Here is an 18381-nt window from a genome sequence, read left to right as displayed (position 1 = left end):
AAGTGATATGGATGCATAGATATATGTACACATAATAGATAGACAGTATACATGTCTAAGAGCCCTTCCATCCTTAATTTTCGGATCCAAAGCCCTACAAATAGCTAATCCCACAATTGAATAGATAGAAGATAGCTGGATTAAATTAAGGAATTTACATACTGTGTTCAGTTTTCCCAAGGTATTCCCATTTTTTTCATACCATTATTTTCTAAGTGGTACCATGTAGCTATAAATCATGGAACATGATCTCAGAAATGCCACAATTGCAAGGAGCCTAAAGGCAATGGAATGACGGGTGGAGGCAAGTAACTCTATGATGTATTGCCAGAATGTGGTTGGCCTTCAAGAAGCATTGTAAAAGATGTGCTCCAGGACATATATGAATAGACAAGAGAGATGATGTGGAAAAGGAAAGGATAAGTACTGTAATAGAGGAGTGTATTTGATGGTATATATTGTAAAAATGGAGATTTGAACCCCAGACTTCAATCTCCAGAAGTCCTTGGCACTTCCCAGAATGCCCTATAATCTCACCTGAGTGCAAGATCAGCATTTATATTTAAACTGACTGTACCGCCTACTTGGGCTCTCTGCTTCCACTTCTAAGCACATGCGTCTCTCAAGATGTAGTGAGTAGGTTGCACGTGCTTTTCTTATTTTGTATTTCTTTATTTCTTAATTCTAATGATCTTTAATAAACCTCTAAAATATACTTTTAGTAGAGAAATTAACTGTTACTATATATATGTATATGTATATATATATATATATATATATATATAGAGAGAGAGAGAGAGAGAGAGAGAGAGAGAGAGAGAGAGAGAAAATGATGGGGTCCTCTCCCCTTCAAGTCAAAGCAAAGGAGGGGTATCTGATATTAAAGTTTGGCCAGGAAAGAGGAGGGTGATTCTGTGGTTTCCCCCCTTCAACTTTCAGTATGTGATGGCCCCTCACTAAACCTGCCTTGCTATTTCTATCTAGCAAAGTTCTTTCTCTAGGGGAAGAGATATTACCTCATCCCCCCTCCCCATCTCAGTTATAACTGCCTTTTATTCAGTCTTTAGCTAGTTGTAGTGGATAACAAAATTTATTCTAATGTAACAGGGATATAGGATGAAGTTGGGAAAGGCTGGTAGATTGAGGCAAAGGGGAAGAGGATGGAGGAGTCCCTAGCTGTCTAAACCATTTCCACCAAAATTGAGGTGACTTGAGCTTAATGGCCTCAAGCCCCTGAGGGGATCAGAGTGATGAACCCTGGCTTTAACCTTGCCCAGCAGGTGCCTCAGTCCAGGAGAGGGGAGACTGTGATGATTCTTCTTGTGGACTCTTTTCTTTTCAGTCTCTGTCCACTTGTTGGAGGGGGTTTAGGAGGACAGAGATCAGGAGTTAATGAAAGAAAGGGTTTCTTGGGATCAGGACCCAGTCAAAGACTAGACCTTCACCGTAGCTGTCTCAAAGCTAGAGACCGGGCTCCAACTGCCTCTCTCTGGCTTCCTTTCCTCAGGATTCCAAATCTTCTCAGCCCATCCCCTCCTGCTGCTGCTGGAATCTGTGCAGCCACTCCAGATATTTTCCATTTCCAAAAAGTCTCTGGGTTTTCTTCTCTCACACAGTACTGCCCTACTATCTTCAATATGTTTGAAAATCTCTGGCAAATTGGATAGTTATTCAGTTGGGTAGCTATTAAATACTTGGTTAGAATATCCTTTTCTTTTTCTTGATGTGAATACCTCCTTCACTAGTTCAGACTTCCATTCATCCGTGCCTTTTACCCTGTGAATATCTTACTCTTGCTGTACCTTCTCTACGTAAGGAATATTGCTACAAAACATTTTTAAACACATGTTTTCATTATCGAGGTAGTGCAGTGTGAAGGAAAATATACTCTGCTTTGGAATAAGAAAAGTGCTGAAATCAAATTTCACCTTTGGCACTACCTGTGTCATGTGGGCATGACATTCATATCTCTGAACTTCAATTATCTCACCTGTAAAATGGTGATCATATTCCCTCTACTATCCTCATATAGCTCTTGGGATGATTGAATGAGATGAAACGTATGCCGCAGTCCACAAATCTTAAAATGCTGGCTATATACCAACATTTCTTCTTCTTATCACTCTTCCCTTCTTATATTCTTATATCTAAAAAGGGAACAAATTCATTTTACTTGGTCCTGGAGAAGTAAACCAGGAGAAATGGGTAGAAGTTGCAAAAAGTCTGGTTTCCAATACAAGAGGGGAAACATTAGCTCATTCCAAGAAACAGGAAGGCTGAGCACACATGTACAACACAAGTCTTCTATCTAACAAAGTGTGGTCCTGACTCCTAACCTGCTGTGATTGCTGGAGAAAGTCATTTCTTGGCAGGGGTCGCTGGCCCCCAGCCACTATAAATTTTCAGTTTTAAGAGATCTCTGGTGTGTTTTTGGGCTCAAATGATCTCCAAGAACACAGCAGACTATGAAGGGAATGTTGTATGCTCTCACTTCTGGGGAGGCAGGAGTACCCAGACAGAAACTTCCCTCTATTGGGAAGAAATATCTTGAAGTGTAAACCTGGGATTTTCAGAGATGAGTCCCAGGCAGACACAGGACTTCTTGGCAGCCATTCCATTGGTAATTGTTCTTACACGTTTTTCTGTTCTTCGGAAAAATATTAGGTTGAGAGTCCAGAGGACCTGGGTTTCAGTTGCCTGCCTCCTACTCACTACACATTTGGCTTCTTACCAGTGCACTTAACCTGTATGTGTTTAACAGAATGAGGAGCTTAGCCCAAAGTTCCTCCAACTCTAATGCCTATGATCACTTGGGGAAGTTAATGCTTCTACTCCAGTCTGAAAACCAGTTTTTATTCATTGAAGTAATATTTTTTCCTTCATGCCCTTTCCTTCCCTGTTATTCCTTTATGTCTTTCTTTTGATTAATTGTATCCCCAGTACTTAGCCCAGCACCTGGCATGTCCATGCTTATTGAATTATTCTTTTTTCCCAGAGCTACCTTTCTGGGGCTTGGCCTTCTTGCCCCAGCTTTTTTTGCACCCCTGAAAGGGCTAGAAACCAGTCCTTTTCTGAGGCTGATGAGCACAGAACAGACATTTGCTGAGTGCCAGTTGGCTTCAGGGTCTGGGACAAATATCGATGGCCAGGCAGCTGCTTGATTCAATTTACGGAGCAAAGAGTGAAATCGCTCAGGAGACTTGTTTGGCTCTGGACTGGGGAGGAGGATGAAGTTGTCCTCAGGTGTTCTTGTACTCTCATCTTAAGGCTGCAGTTTATTATCGTCTAGGAGGGAGAATTTATACTCACTGCCCTCTTAAGATGCCCAGATGAGAGGGCAGTGGTTTTATTTTATTATGTTTCATACCTAAATATAGATGTTTATGACCTACAAGTCATGGATATGGCTTGCCTTTATAGAGCCATTTCATTTCTCAGAGGCCCAGGTCCCTGGGAGGGTCAGCCATCCTTGACTGGGAAATAGCAAAATCATACATTATTTGGCTACTTTTTACAGCTCTCTCCACTATGGATTGTCTGCCTGGGTGCTGTAAGTGAAAGAAGAAGACTAAAGCATTCAACTACTATTTTTTCTCTTTCTTTTTTTTTTTAGTTCTGATCTATAAATGGTGACCTGAACTGGGGTAGGGTAGCTAGTGTTTGGGGCATCCTTTCCCTCGCCATTGTAACAATTATTTTATTTAAGAGGAGGAGAAAGTAAATCAGCTAAATCTTGGCCATGATCTTTAATATCTTAAGCCCAGCTGAATCCAAGCAATAACACAGGGTCATGTTATTAAGAAGGGTGTTTTCTATCACTTGGCACCTTTGCCAGACAGACACCTGAGACAGTGAGCCTTTGTTCATGTTCTCATCACCTGCCTTGATCACTGACGGATGATGGATAAATGGTTAGTAGTATGGGGAAAACTTAACAAGCTCTAAATCTGCCTTTCCCCTCAGGGGTTGAGTCTGATGATTATGTGTCTGCTGCTTAATCACTGAGCCCTCCTCCTCACTTTTCCTTGACAAATATGTGAAATCCATTGTCTTTTTGCCTTGTCTCCTAATCTCTCCCCTGGCCCTGAAACAACCATAGCAAGTGTGTATTAATCATTTCAAGATGCTATCAGAAACAGAAATGCACTATGGCCCTAAGACATTTTCCTTGGCAGGAAGAACACAAATATTCATGTGTTTTATAATAGCTTATGATTTATTGGGTACAGTTTGTGGAAAAGGAAGTCTTATTCCTCTAGGATTATGTACCTCTCCTGGAAAACAAAGGGGATATGGTTACCATTTGTGACTCCCGGAAATGCTTCGTATATGCCCACTGGTCTGCCATCTGCTTTGTCGAGGGTGATAGCCGAGCGTGTGGTCCTTGTGTAATGCCTCTTGCTTTTAGAGGAAAGGCATGTGCTGTTTTTTAAAAAGAAAAATGATTGTTTACAGGGAAAGCTGCCAGTCCTCCTTCTTGGTCGATCCTCAGAACTGAGGCCTGGAGAGTTTGTGGTTGCAATTGGAAGTCCATTTTCACTTCAAAATACAGTAACTACTGGGATTGTTAGTACCACCCAACGAGGAGGGAAAGAACTAGGGCTGCGGAATTCAGACATGGACTACATTCAGACAGATGCCATCATCAATGTAAGTCTTGGTTCTTCTTTCCCTGACTTTGATTTGATATGGATGAGGAGTTCAGAGTGCCTCTTTTTCAGTCTGAGGTCTTGGGTTCAAATTTCAATTCATTTGCTTATTTGCTCTTCTAAATTTACTTTTAGTCTAGTTCAGGGTGTAATGATAATGAAAGTAAAATTGTTAAATGTAATGTTAATTACAATTATTGTGGTCATCATTTATAAAATTAACTCTCAAGTCAGGAGTCTGTTAGTAGCTCTTAACAATTAAGGTTTGTTTGTTTGTTTTTTTTTTTTAATAAAAATGGAGATACAGGAAAAAAAGGGAAATGTAGGAAAGGGAAAGAAAAGATCACCTATCTAAAATAATACCCTGAGCCAAATCAGGAAGCCCAAATCCGAAGCCACCAAACTCCTTGAGCCTGCAAAAGACCCTCAAGCACACAGCAGTCACCAGAGCTCTCACTCAAGGTCATTTTCCACTACTGCTCCAACCCAGAGAGAGAGAGACCTTCCCTCACACACCACACCTTTTTACTTCTGTCCCCCTCCATCCTGCAAAGTATGCATGTAAAATGGGATGCTGGGTAGGACAAACTTAGGCAATGGTTTCCAACCACTCAAGGGAGTGTGATTTTTGGTGTGTGTCATGGATCCTTTGTTTGGTGAAGCTTGTGGACCCCTACTCAGAATAATATTCTTAATGAATAAAATAGGATTAGAAAGGTAAACATTTATATTGAACCTAATCATAGAAATACTTAAAAAATTTAAAGACCTCAAGTTAAGAACCTGCGCTCAGGTTCCTCTTCTATAACATGTAGATATTAAGCTAATTTTCTTCTAAAGTTCTTCCCAATTCCAAACTTACCAGATGGGAGCAATCCTTTTAGAAAAGGGTTATTTATCAGCATATGCATTTTTAAACTTCTGAAGCCGAGTTTCCCAGAACATTCCCCATCAGTTGAATTGCAAGGTTCTTCATTTAAAAGTGACCCTGTTATTTACTAGCAGTGAGCAGATTTCCTCTTGTGCAGTCCTTCTGGTCTTTGAAAGCATTTATACAACATTTTAACTTGTCAAACGACCCACTTTTTGAGGTGGATAGCACAAGGAAATGATTTATAAAGGAACTGAGATTTGGAAGAATGAAGGGGCTTTTCTAGGGTCATACCACTAATAGTGTTGGAACTGAGATTCAGCAACGTAATGTCTGAAATTTATGAATTGCTTTAAAGTTTTCAGAGGACTTAATGCATGTTATCCTATTTGACATTCTAATCATGTCCCCATGAGACTTAGCTAGAGGTAGGATGGTGGAGTGGAGAAAGAGCCAATCTTGGAGTTAGTAAGTTAGTAAAGGGTCAGGGCCAGGCACTGACATATACTGGCTACATGTCCTAGGGTAAGTCATGCGATTTTTCACTCCCTCCAGGAAACTTTCTAAGACTTTAAGTTGCAGAGAAGGAATGTTGACTAACCTACATTAATAATTCTTCATCAAGAGCTCCCCTATATCAATGAAATATCAAGTCTAGTCCTACTTAACCCCAGAAAAAACAAAAATAACAAGCAAAAAAAAAAAACCCTTGACATAACCCTGTGAAGGAGGTACTACAAGTATTATTTTCTGCATTTCCTAGGTGAGAAAACAAAGGCTCAGAGAATTTAGGAAATTTTATTATAGTTCGATATCTAGAAAGAGTCAGAGGCTGGGCTTGAATTAAAGTTCATTTACTTCCAAGACTCATACTCTTTCCACTAATACCATGCTAACTCACAAACCTAAATATCAAAAGAACAAATTAAAAATCATCAATTCAACACCAGATTAGAAATCCTGAAAATCAAAGGAGAGATTAACAAAATTAAAAGTAAGAAAACCATTGAATTAATAAATAAGACAAGGATCTGGTTTTGTTAAAAAAAATAAAAAAGATAAACCATTGTTTAATTTGATTTTTAAAAAAGAGAAAGAAGAAAACTACATTACCATTATCAAAAATGAAAAGAACAATTTCACAACCAATGAAGAAAAAATTAAAGCAATTATTAGGAGTTATTTTGCCCAATTATATGCCAATAAATCTGACAATCTAAGTGAAATAGATGAATATTTAAAGAAATTTAAATTGACTAAAAAACTAGCAAAAAAGAACAAATTAAAACCCAGATAAATTGCCTCACTTCAAGTCTGTTGTACTTTCTAGGAAGCAGTTAGCCCTTTAATACTTTTTTTTTGAGCTCCTCCCAAACAACTGGTAATGCTATCTTTTTTTTTTTTCAGCATTCTGGAGAGAAGCCAAAATAGCCCCCACTTTTGCCAATGACTAGCAAGTTCTAAATTTCTTATGGATGGAGAGGGGGGCATAATTTTGGCAGTTTCTCTATTTTTCTCCAAAACGTGATCACTCTTTTCCCAATACACACAGCATGAAGTCTTGGCTCAAGCTATTAGACTTGTTTTAAATTGTTAGAATGAGGCCAGGGATATTCTTTTTTCCCAAGCAGTCTTTAAGAAATCATACTTTCCGCCTTCAAATGTCTCCTCATAGGATTGGTTTTTCTGAAAGCCATTTTTTCACATTGGATCAGTTTCTAAGAAACACAATGAGTTCTCAGGCACTCTTTACTTCTAACCAGGAGGCTCTATTCCCAAGCCTTTCTGACATCAGGGTTGCTGAAGCATGAAGTAATGGAAATAAAATGGAGCCAGGTTAACTCCATGCTCCCGTGACAGGGCAAAGGTAAAACAAATGAGTGTTCTTGGGATTTTAAATAAACTAACATCTTATTTCTTTCTAGACATGGGGGGGGGTGCACTTGCTATGTCACAGAGTCATGTCTTGAACTTTGTTAGTTTTCAAAAATGATCTGCCTCTCCATTTAACTTTCAGCAAGAAGTTAGATAACTGACAAGTCCAAGAATCAGGAAAGAATCATAGGTCAGCCTTAAGCTAAGTCAGTAATGAATCTGGGTTTTGTATACTGAAAGCCACCAGGCTCCAGATGTGTGAGATGGATAAATGCATTGACAGAAATCATCCTAATCCTTTAATTTTTGTTTAATTTCAGTATGGAAACTCAGGAGGCCCTTTAGTAAATCTGGTAAGTCCTTTTTAAATACTAATTTTATAATATCTATTAAGCATTTGATAAACATTCTTTTTTTTTCTCTCACAGAAATGATAATTGCCAAAGAAGTTTGTGCAATTCCAATGAGTAGTTCTGTGACTATCCTAGCTTCTGGCAGCTTATCATTATAAATTTATGTAGTCAACTCAGTGATGCAATTGGGAAGACGCAAGTTCAAATCCAGCCTTAAATATTTATTAGCTGTGTGACCCTGGGCAAGTCACTCTATCTTTGTTGCACCCCATTTCCCCATTTTACAAATGGGGCTAACACTAGCACCCATTTTGTAGTAGCAGGTTGTGAGAGTAATATTTGTAAAGTGCTTTGCAAAATTTAAAGCACATTATAAATGCTTATTATCATTATTAACTTCTTTGAATAAATCATTACTACTTCATTTGATAAACATTTATTAACTATGTTATGTAGAATATTGTGTGAGGTAATAGAGAATTTAGATTATACAAGGTCTTTTGCTTCTCAGAATTTAAAATCTAAAAGAAATGATAAAATGGCAATAAATATAATGTATTACATGGTAACATGTGACATTATGTAAGAGGTAACATGGGGTATTAAATAGAGAGCCTGCCTAAAATCCTGGAAAATTTGAGCTTGAGTCTTACTTGTGATATTGGCTATGTGACTTTGGGCAAGTCACTTGTGCCTCAATTTCCTCATTTGTAAAATTAGGATAATAATAGCCCTTACCTCTAGGTTGTTGTGAGGATCAAATGAAATACTATTTATAAAGCCCTTTGTACATTTTCTGGAATAGAGCAGGTGCTTAATAAATATTTATTTTCTTTTTTTTTTAGTTTTTTCTCTAATTGTAGTGATTGATTTGGTACTTACTATCCACACTCTTGTGCTTAATGACCCAAAAGACGAGAAGCTGAGTTTAGAACTGAAGTTCATGGAATAGAAACAAAAAATTTCATTGTTGGAAGGCATCTCCCTCACAAGCTATACCTGAGGTGTCAAACACACAGCTCATAGACTGCAGACCACAGGCTTGCCTACAATTCTTCTGAGTTAACCTATTGAGATTAAAATTGGGAAAAATACAATAGAACACTGATAATGTTAATATGTGGTTTTCTAAAGCAGTTTGTGGCCCACAGGAACTCTTATGTATGGCTTAATGGCTCCTGCTTCTATTTGAGTTTAATACCACTGATCTCAGCCAACTCAACACCTGCCAAAGAATTCTCTCTATCATGTACCTGACAAGGAGTCCTTGATCCGTTGTTGTGAGACTTATGGATAGGAATAGATTCATTCCTCTCTTGAAGAGTTTCTCTGAGACCTTTGGCAATTAATTCCTTGGTTGCATTTTTCAGTCTGTCTTACTTTTTGTGATCCTTTTGGGGTTTTTCTGGCAAAGATTTTGGAGTGGTTTGCCATTTCCTTCTCAAGTTCATTTGACAGATGAAGAAGCCAAGGCAAATAAAGTGAAGTCAAGACAACAAGCATTTATCAAATACATAACCTACTTTGTGCCATGCACTCTGCTAAATTCTAGGGATGCAAAGAAAAGCAAAAACCAAACAAACCAGACTTTGATCTCAAGAAGCTCATGATGTAAAGAAGTTTCTCTTTAAAACCTAGATCCAGCCAGTTTATCTCTTCCATCTTTAGCCACTGCTGCTGTTATTGCCTTCTTTTCTGCCAACAGAATAAACCAATTTTCCTTTCCATGTATTTGAAGTTTCACATGCTTACAGACAGGTCTCTTCTTCAATGATTTTTTTTCAATTGATTCTCATAGGATAACATTGAGGCCCCTCACCTGATAGTTCTTTTCTGGACAATCCAGGAGATGGATACAAATTTAGAATTTTCCTTATTAAAATTTGCAAATCCACATGGAGTAAAGCCATAACCTTGACCTCACCCATAAGTTAATTGGCCTCAAATAAACTAGGTTTTACAGTGCTTAGAGCTCTGGGTGTGGAGTCAGGAAGACTCATCTTCCAAGGTTCAGATCTGCCTACACACTTGCTAGCTATACAATCCTGGGCAAATCACTTAACCCTATTTGCCTCAGTTTCCTCACCTGTAAAATGAGACGAAGAAGAAAATGACAAACCATGCTAGTGGCTTTGCAAAGAAAACCCCATATAGGTTAATAAAGAGTAGGATTCAACTAAAAAAAATGCCTGAACAACAATAAAATAATTAATTGCATAAGGGCCTAGATAAATTTTAAATGGCCATAGGTCTTCATGACCAAAGGATTATGGTATATTAAATTTGGAGTGGATTTTAGAGATCATATAGTCCAATTCTCTCTTTTTTACTTCTAAGGGAACTAAGGTCTAGAGAGGTTGTATTTCTAATCTGAACATCAGTACAATAAAGTAGCCAGGACTAGGTAGAACCCATTTCCAAATAACTAGTTCAATATTCTTTCTACGACTTTAAGGGCTTGAAGGTCCTTTATGGAATTTCCATTTAAAAAAGAAGTGTTTGCCAAATTTATGTTGTTTCGGAAGTTGGCAGTTTGCCTTTGTAATCCCATGTTTGATAAACATTAAACAATGGAATTAAAACTTATGTTTCATGGCATAGGTCATGCTCCTCCATTGTGGGGGGGGAGAAAAAGAAGAAAATCTTGTCACAAATATGCATGTTCTAAGCAAAATAAATTCCCCCCCCTCTATCAGTAGGTGGGTAGTAGCACACTTCATCATTGTCCTCTGGAATGATGATTAGTCATCACTGGTGATCATCATGGCTGGTCAGAGTTTATAATGTCTTCATAGTGTTGTTATTGTATCAGTGGTACTCCTGGTTCTGCAAAGACAAAAATGAAAGTTCCCACCCTCAAAGAACTTAACATTCTATCAGTGAGATAACACGTTACACATAAACATATTAAAACTAAAGAAGTGGTTTTTATTGGCGGAAGAGACTAGCAGTTGTGAGAAGTGAGCGAATCAGTAAAGATACAATTTAGGAAGTACCTCTTGAACTGAACTTTATAGAAAACTAGAAATTCTATCAGATGGAAGCAAGATGAGATTGTGTTCCAGGCAATGAGCTTACTGAGCAAAAGGCAAAGGAAGTTATAATGTGAGTGCAGATCAGCAAGATGACCAGTTTTGCTGAATTTTAGAATACATTGAGTGGAATTCATGTACAATAATAATCCTGGAAAGAATAAGAAGGAGCTGGGTTGTGAAAAGATTTATATTTGCTCCTGGTAGCAATAGGGAGCCACTGGAGTTTATTGAACAAGGAAATGGCACAATCAAATCTATACTTTATGAATATAATTATTTTTTCAATCATGGTAGAGAGGATGGATATGAAGCATGGAAAGACTTCTGAGGTAACAACAAATTAGGACACTATTATAATCTGGTCAAGAAGTGATAAGAACCCAAACTAAGATGGTGACTATGTGAGGGCAATCTGGGGGATGGATACAAGAGATGTCATAACTGATTTGGCAGGAAAATGAAGGGTGAAAGCTAAAGGTTATGAAACAGGATAACTAGGATGTTGGTGATACTTTCCCCCCAAATAGAAATGTTTTAGTTCCATCCTATCTTTCTAGTCTTCTTACACCTTACTCTTGAACACATACTCTGATACAGTGACAGTGGCCTCTTAGCTGTCCCACCAACAAGATAATCTGTCTCTTGGCTTTGGGCATTTTTTCTGGCTAGAGTGTTCCAGGAACTCCCCTTTGACATCTGGACTCCCTGGCTTCCTTTAGACTTAAGCTAAGTCCCATCTTGTACAGGAAGTCTTTCCCAACCCTTTTAATTCCAGTGCTTTCTCTTTTAAAATTATTTTGTTTATTATGTATGTTGCTTACTTTGTGTATATTTGTTTGCATATTGTCTCCTGTAGATTGTAAGATCCTTGAGGAAAAGGACTGTCTTTTGCCTCTTTTTGTATCTCCAATGCTTAGCATAATGCCTGGCACATAGTAGGCTCTTACTAAATCTTTATCAAATGAATGAATAAAAAGATGATGAGTTTGGTGGAATGATAATGAGTTCGTTTTGGAGTTGTTGAATTTGAAATGCCTATGGTTCATCCAGTTTGAAATGTGTGGGACTAGATTTCAAATAACATTTAGTATACTGGAGCTATAATTCAGTAGCTGAATTATTTCCTTCTGCTGAACTTCTGCCACCAGGAACTGACCTAATACATTTTTTGAGGTTACTAGCAAAAATTTTTCATTTTTTAAACAAAACTTCACATTCAGTAAACTACTTATCTTTCTGTTTCAGGATGGTGAAGTGATTGGAATTAATACCTTGAAAGTGACTGCTGGGATCTCCTTTGCAATCCCATCTGATAAAATAAAAAAGTTCTTAACTGAGTCCCACGACAGACAGGCTAAAGGTATGGTATCACCAAGACATTCATGGAGAGCCACTGTGGAGCCTGAGGTCAGAATCCATGCCTCTCTTGCATGAATCAACTGTTGTAAACATCATGGTACCTTTCACATAAAGCCGACCTCTTAGTAAGCCCCCTAGAACCCTCAGAGCTTAACTTCAAAACAGAGAATATGGTGCCACAGCACGCATTTGTTCTCCATGAACAACTAACCAGGAATGTTTTATATTTTACCTTTTGCTTTCATAGGAAAAGCTGTCACCAAGAAGAAATACATTGGAATTCGAATGATGTCACTTACATCTAGGTGAATAAACAGGCTTTTCTTTTACTTTATTTTTTAAATAACACTTGAGAGTGAACCTCAAAGTTCACAGTGGTGTCCCTGAAAGCCAGTGAATCTGTCTGAATTTTTCTAAATATTTAAGACTAATGATGATGTATTATATAATGATAATTCACATTTACAGAACACTTTGAACTTTTACCAAGTACTTTATAATAAGCCTGTATGTTAGTATTAACCTCATTTTACACATGAGGAAACTGAGGTACCAGGAGGTTGCATGCCATGTCTATAGTCTTATAACCAGTAGTATTATCACCAGTGCCCAAATAAAGTTTCAATACACTGTTCTTTTGATGACCTCATGTTGTCCAATACTCCAAAGTCATCTCTTTTACAATGGGCTCTTTTCCCATAAGGATTTCAATGGGAATTTTCACAAAGCTGCTCTTAAAAATATCAGGGCTTTGTGGCATCAGATTAAAATGAGGAAACCTTGGCTGTATGAGGGACCAGAAGTACTTATCCAGTTATTCAAACTGGATCTCTTATTTTGTAACCTATTCTTTCAGCCAAAATAATTTTGTCACATTCTTCGAAAGGACAGATCTAGATGGTTTGGTTTTTTCATTCTTGTTTTTCTCTTGTTAATTTCATTGAAACACACATTGCTAAGAAACCCTGAGTGCAATCTTTCCCACCAAGCCGAATGCTTTGCCTTCCAGATATTAAATTTTGCCAAGTAAATATGTGGGAGTTTACTTGTAGGAATGCTGGGTCAAGCACATTATTATGTGATTGAAATGACTAGTGATCCTTCCCTTTCCCCATCTTCACCTCTGCCTTAAGCAATTTCATTTTAATTTTTATGTGTCATAGCAGGTTCATAAAAATCTTTATGGAGAAAGCTGATGTACTACAATGAGAGATGTTTGACCTATGATTGCTTGACAGTTAAAAAAGATTGACTAAAACTATGCTAGTTATTTTAAGGGCTTAGCTATAAATGGCAGCACATCACATACCATTTCCTGGAGGTTTAATGATTTTCCAAGGACTAAACATGGTGGTGTTTTTTGGAGGAAGGGTGGCACACTGGTGGAGGGGGAGGTTACATTTTGAAATATTAACAGTAAAGTAGTTTGCACCTCAGATCAAAACTGGTGATTGTAGAATCTGTAATTTGTAATCTACCAAAGCATTAAAAAAAAAAGACTTAATAATTAGTCCTACTTAGGACCCTGATCTAGGCAGCCTAGTGGCCACATCTTATCCTGGCAATAAGGTAAGGAATCCATAGCTAGAATCTGTTTTAATATTTATAAAGTGGACTGAATTGAAATCTTCACAGTTAGGTTAATATAAAAATGATGTGTTTTCTTCCTCCACAGTAAAGCTAAAGAGCTGAAGGATCGCCATCGAGACTTTCCTGATGTCCTTTCTGGAGCTTATATCATAGAAGTAATTCCAGACACCCCAGCTGAAGCGTAAGTTAGAATTTTTCCCCTCCCTATGATTGACCCACTAATATAGTCCCTTACAAAGAGAGAGTCAGCACAAATGGTCATTGTTTCACTTGTGACTAAAATGTGAGATTTGGGGTCTGTTCCTGCCATGGGACTTGGATTAGGATAACGTTCAAACTTGAGCTGCCTGAGACAGAGAAGAGGAAGGAGGCCCCCTGTTCTCTAAAGGAATGACTTAACTTTTCTAACAGATGGTATGAATCTATTGTGAGTATGTGATGGATTGATGATTTCATCAGCATGGGGAGTCCCCCATCTTGGAATTCCTTCCATCAAAGCAGCTTGAAATTCCATTTATTACTTATAAGATTAAACCCTAGAGAACTGTCTGAAGAACAAAGTTACTTGTGAGTTGTCTAGGATCATGTGGTTAGTGAATGTTCACATGGGCTTTTTGTGCTTTTAGCTATGGTAAAGTTTTCTGAGCTTGTATTGGTCTCATCAGTCACAGCTGGGCACGTTGTCCACTGACCATGGCATGGTGGTGTCATTTTGGGTCTATTTTGAGTATGAAAGAAATCAGTTAAGTGTCGGAGATGGGATTTGAACTTAGGTCTTCCTCTCTCCACTATCCAGACTACCCTCTATCCACTATGATATATGCCTTATCTATAATGAATATACAAGTTTTTATCCTTTGAGAATCTCTGTGGGAAAGTTAGAGAGGGAAAAGGAAGCTCATTTTTAAGGTCCACATGAAAAGAAATGGATCATTTGCAAATCAGCATAAATCATGTTGCTAAGAAAAGTGCATCAGTATTACCTGTGCAGATGATGAAAGGAATGCAAAGTTACTCTTTTAGGTTAAAGCTAGAGAATGACAAACATGGAGTATTATGAAAGCAAAAGGTGCAAAGACTATTAGTTTTGGAACTAGAAAACCAAGGCTCATCTTCCCTATTAAGTACCATTGTGACATTGAGCAAGATGGGACATCAGTTTCTATAACTCTAAAAAGGGGAGCTTAAAAAGATAATACCCAATGCCCCATCTAGCCCTGAAATCTAAGATCTCATTTGTTTTTATTCTTTTAACCATGTCTGACCGCTCTGACCCAGATTGGGGTTTTTTTGGCAAAGATACTGGAATGGTTTGCCATTTCCTTATCCTACTCATTTTACAGATGAGTAAACTGATGCAAACATTAAGTGACTAGCCCAGGTTAACATATAGCTAGCAAGTGGCTGAGGCCAGATTTGAACTCAGGAAGATGTATCTTCAGGCCCAGCACTCTCTCCACTGATCCACCTAAGTGCCCCCCAAGATCTCATAACACTGAGGAAGTTGTGTAACCCCTCACTGCCTTAGTTTATTCATCTGTAAAATAAGGACAATAATTACATGTAGCACCAACCACATAGGGTTGTCATGGTTAAATAATTTTTTTCCTAGAAAAAGTTTTTTTTAGCATGGTTGGAGATGTGTTTCCAGTTACTTTATTCTATTAGAAATTTCTTGGCCAAAGTAAATTCATCATGCTTATATTAGCATTGTTAATTTATTTTGTATGAAACCAATTATTTAGCATTAGCCAGAAGAGTTCCAGAGCAGGTATTTTAACAATGGCAGTGATAGATGGTTTTGTATTTATTTTCTTTGGAGATTTTTAGAGTAATTCCTACTCTATTATTAGTATATAGTATATATATCTCGTATTAGGGATGCATCCTTACAACACTGTCTCCTTTCCCTCTCAAACTTCTCTCTTCTAATACTAAATATTAGCTCAGTGGGTTCTGGTCTGCTTTTCAGACCTACTGAGAACCTGATTTTCTACCTGGCAGATTCCCAGCCCAGCACAGGGGGTAGAAAGAGACCTTGGTGAGTTGGAGGTCTAACTCGGACACTAACTAGCTTTTTTACATAAGGCAAACCAATCTGGGTATCAGCTTTCTCATCTCCAATAGGAGAATGTTGGATTAGCCAATCTCTAGGATCCTTCCTTTTCTAAATCCTGTGATTTTCTATCCCATCCCATAGTACCCCCAGTGGTTCATGTAGAGAGTTCAAATTGAAGTGTCGTGAACAATATATACTAATTTCTCTTCTTTTATGTTGCAGCGGAGGCCTCAAAGAAAATGATGTGATAATTAGCATAAATGGAAAATCTGTTGTCTCTGCCAATGATGTCAGTGATGTCATTAAAAAGGAAAATACCCTGAACATGGTTGTCCGCAGAGGCAATGAAGACATTATGATTACAGTGATTCCTGAAGAAATCGATCCTTAGGTAGAAACACGAGCTGGATTCCGTGTTTTCTCTGAAGGCATTTCCAATCGACTGCTTATAATGACTCTGTGCTGGTACAGGAAATATTATTAGACTTTTGACCAACATTTTGCTTGTTCAGCAGAACAGCACTGGCCAACAAAATAACTTTTAATAGGTTTAAGGCAAAACAAATGTAATGCTACAGATACTCAGACAGTAATTATTTCCTTCTGTATCTTATGTACACAGCATTTTCTCTTCTGCCAACTTCGTCTGTTCCTGCTTAGAGGGTCAGCATTTGTTTCTTTCTTTCTGCTGAGTCTTCAGCTTAGCCCAACTAATTAAATTGATCAAATAGCCAGTTAAAAGGGTGCCAAGCGGATTCCATAATGGCACTTGGAGAGTTGGTTGGAAACACCATTGCAATGAGATCAACTGTTGGCGATCAGGAGTGGGTGAATGCTGACTGATGAACAGAATCTAGGCAGCTTCCTTTCAGAAGCCATGCCCCACTGGGAGTACTATGGCCTTTGAGTTAGAACTATTAAAATACTTGTACATATTTTCTTCCTTGTGTCATTTATTTATCAACAGATGGACACATTCTTTCTGAGATGGATGTTTTTGATGGTCATTTCATGAAACTACATCTGTACATATGGGGCTGAATTCTTATGGTCACATAGCAACTGTTTTCAACTATCCTGTGTCAGAGATTGCCCTATCTGACCTTTGAGGTTCTTTCCAATTCCTATCAATCAGTGAACATTTATTAGGCACCTACTGTGTGGAGATGCAAAAGGAGGCTAAAGAGAGCCAATGTCCTCAAAGAACTTACAATCTAAGAGAGACAATATACAAACAAATATTGGCTAATGAAGCTATATTCAAGCTAAATAGAAAATAATTAACAGAGGTAAGGCACTAGAATTAAGAAGGAATAGGAGGTACTGATTTTACAAATGCAGTTGTCAATATCTGAAAGTCATGTGACTTGGGATGAGGGCTCATCAAATTAAAGACATCCTATCATATCTCACAAGGCCAAGGACTTTTTGGAGAACAAAGCACATCCAAAAGGCAAATACAGAACACAAGTCATCAATATATTGTGTTCCTTCAATATAAAATGTCCACAAGTTCATTATAGCTACCATAATGGGACTCAATATAAGAACAGAGAATTTAGTTCAATTAAATGGAAATCTTGAGATGACTCAAAAGCCCAGTGAAGCCTTAGACTCTCTAGAGTGTTCAAGCAGCCGATAGTAGCTTTGACTATTGAAAAACCTTAACTCACCTCTAAGGTTCCAGCTCTGATGTCCTAATTGTGTGAGTTCACAAAAGTTACTTAGCTTCTCCAACTTTGCAAAATCCTAGACTGCAAGTTACCCCAACCTAGTCTATATCATTACAGCGTGGCCCCAGTAGAGAGGAAAATATTTTTATTCCAAGAAAAGAGACTTCAAGCCTGCTTTGAGTAGCCAGAATTGGAGCAGGAATGGATATCCTGTCTAGCAAAGCAATATTGTAGAGTCCAGGATGGTATGAAAAGGGCTGCAGAAACACCAATACTTCATCCATGGAATGTGTTTCTTTTTTTAGTTACTATTTGATGACAGCAACAGCAGGGCTGTGTCCAATAACCAATGACCTCAGGGGTATGGTCTCAAAGAAAATGTCACCTGTGTTTGTTTTTCTGGGTGGTCTCATGTCCTAGAGAATGGCCATAGGTGCTGGGGGCGGGGTGGAAGCTGGTCCCTGTTAAGATTGCATTTCTAAACATGACATGGAGTCCCAGCATCCCTACACTCAATTTGTTGCACTTTCGGCAGATGATCAACCAAGGAGGAATCTGTCATGGTAGATGGTGAGGTTGCAGCTTTGTCAAGCCTCAATAGCATCTCTGTGCAAGTTTTGTGATGGAGGAGGGAACAGGGATCTGGGAGCAGTTTGAATTAAAATACCATGAGAGTTAATCAAGTTTTTTTTCCCCACCTTACTCATCAGTCACTTCATCCGAGTTTACTTTGCCCAACTCACCCCTCACCCCCTTCTTTTCCTAAATTTTTGCAATTTTATCCCTTACTCTCTCGTCCTTACTCTATCCTATCTTTGGGTTGGTGTAGTATTTTCAAGTAAATTGTGAAATTGCGAAGGGAATACACTTCCCGGGGTTATTCTCTTTGTCCTGTGAATTCTAGCAGGCTGGAGATT

The 18381-nt window shown here is 38.2% G+C and overlaps 1 protein-coding gene across 1 annotated transcript in view; it reads left to right on the top strand.

The window, feature by feature from the left end:
- Window positions 1-16726, top strand: part of HTRA1 (HtrA serine peptidase 1) — an 85401-nt gene extending 68675 nt beyond the window's left edge. Inside the window, exons 4-9 of the mRNA XM_007478862.3 lie at window positions 4456-4650; window positions 7716-7748; window positions 12029-12143; window positions 12390-12447; window positions 13818-13913; window positions 16014-16726. Coding sequence (XP_007478924.2) covers window positions 4456-4650; window positions 7716-7748; window positions 12029-12143; window positions 12390-12447; window positions 13818-13913; window positions 16014-16182 — 666 coding nt within the window. The 3' untranslated portion in view covers window positions 16183-16726. The remainder of the gene's footprint in view (window positions 1-4455; window positions 4651-7715; window positions 7749-12028; window positions 12144-12389; window positions 12448-13817; window positions 13914-16013) is intronic.
- The last annotated feature ends 1655 nt before the right edge of the window (window positions 16727-18381 follow it).

Source organism: Monodelphis domestica, chromosome 1 (genome assembly GCF_027887165.1).
Source record: "Monodelphis domestica isolate mMonDom1 chromosome 1, mMonDom1.pri, whole genome shotgun sequence".
NCBI lineage: Eukaryota > Metazoa > Chordata > Mammalia > Didelphimorphia > Didelphidae > Monodelphis > Monodelphis domestica.
This window is presented reverse-complemented; position numbering and strand designations above follow the sequence as displayed.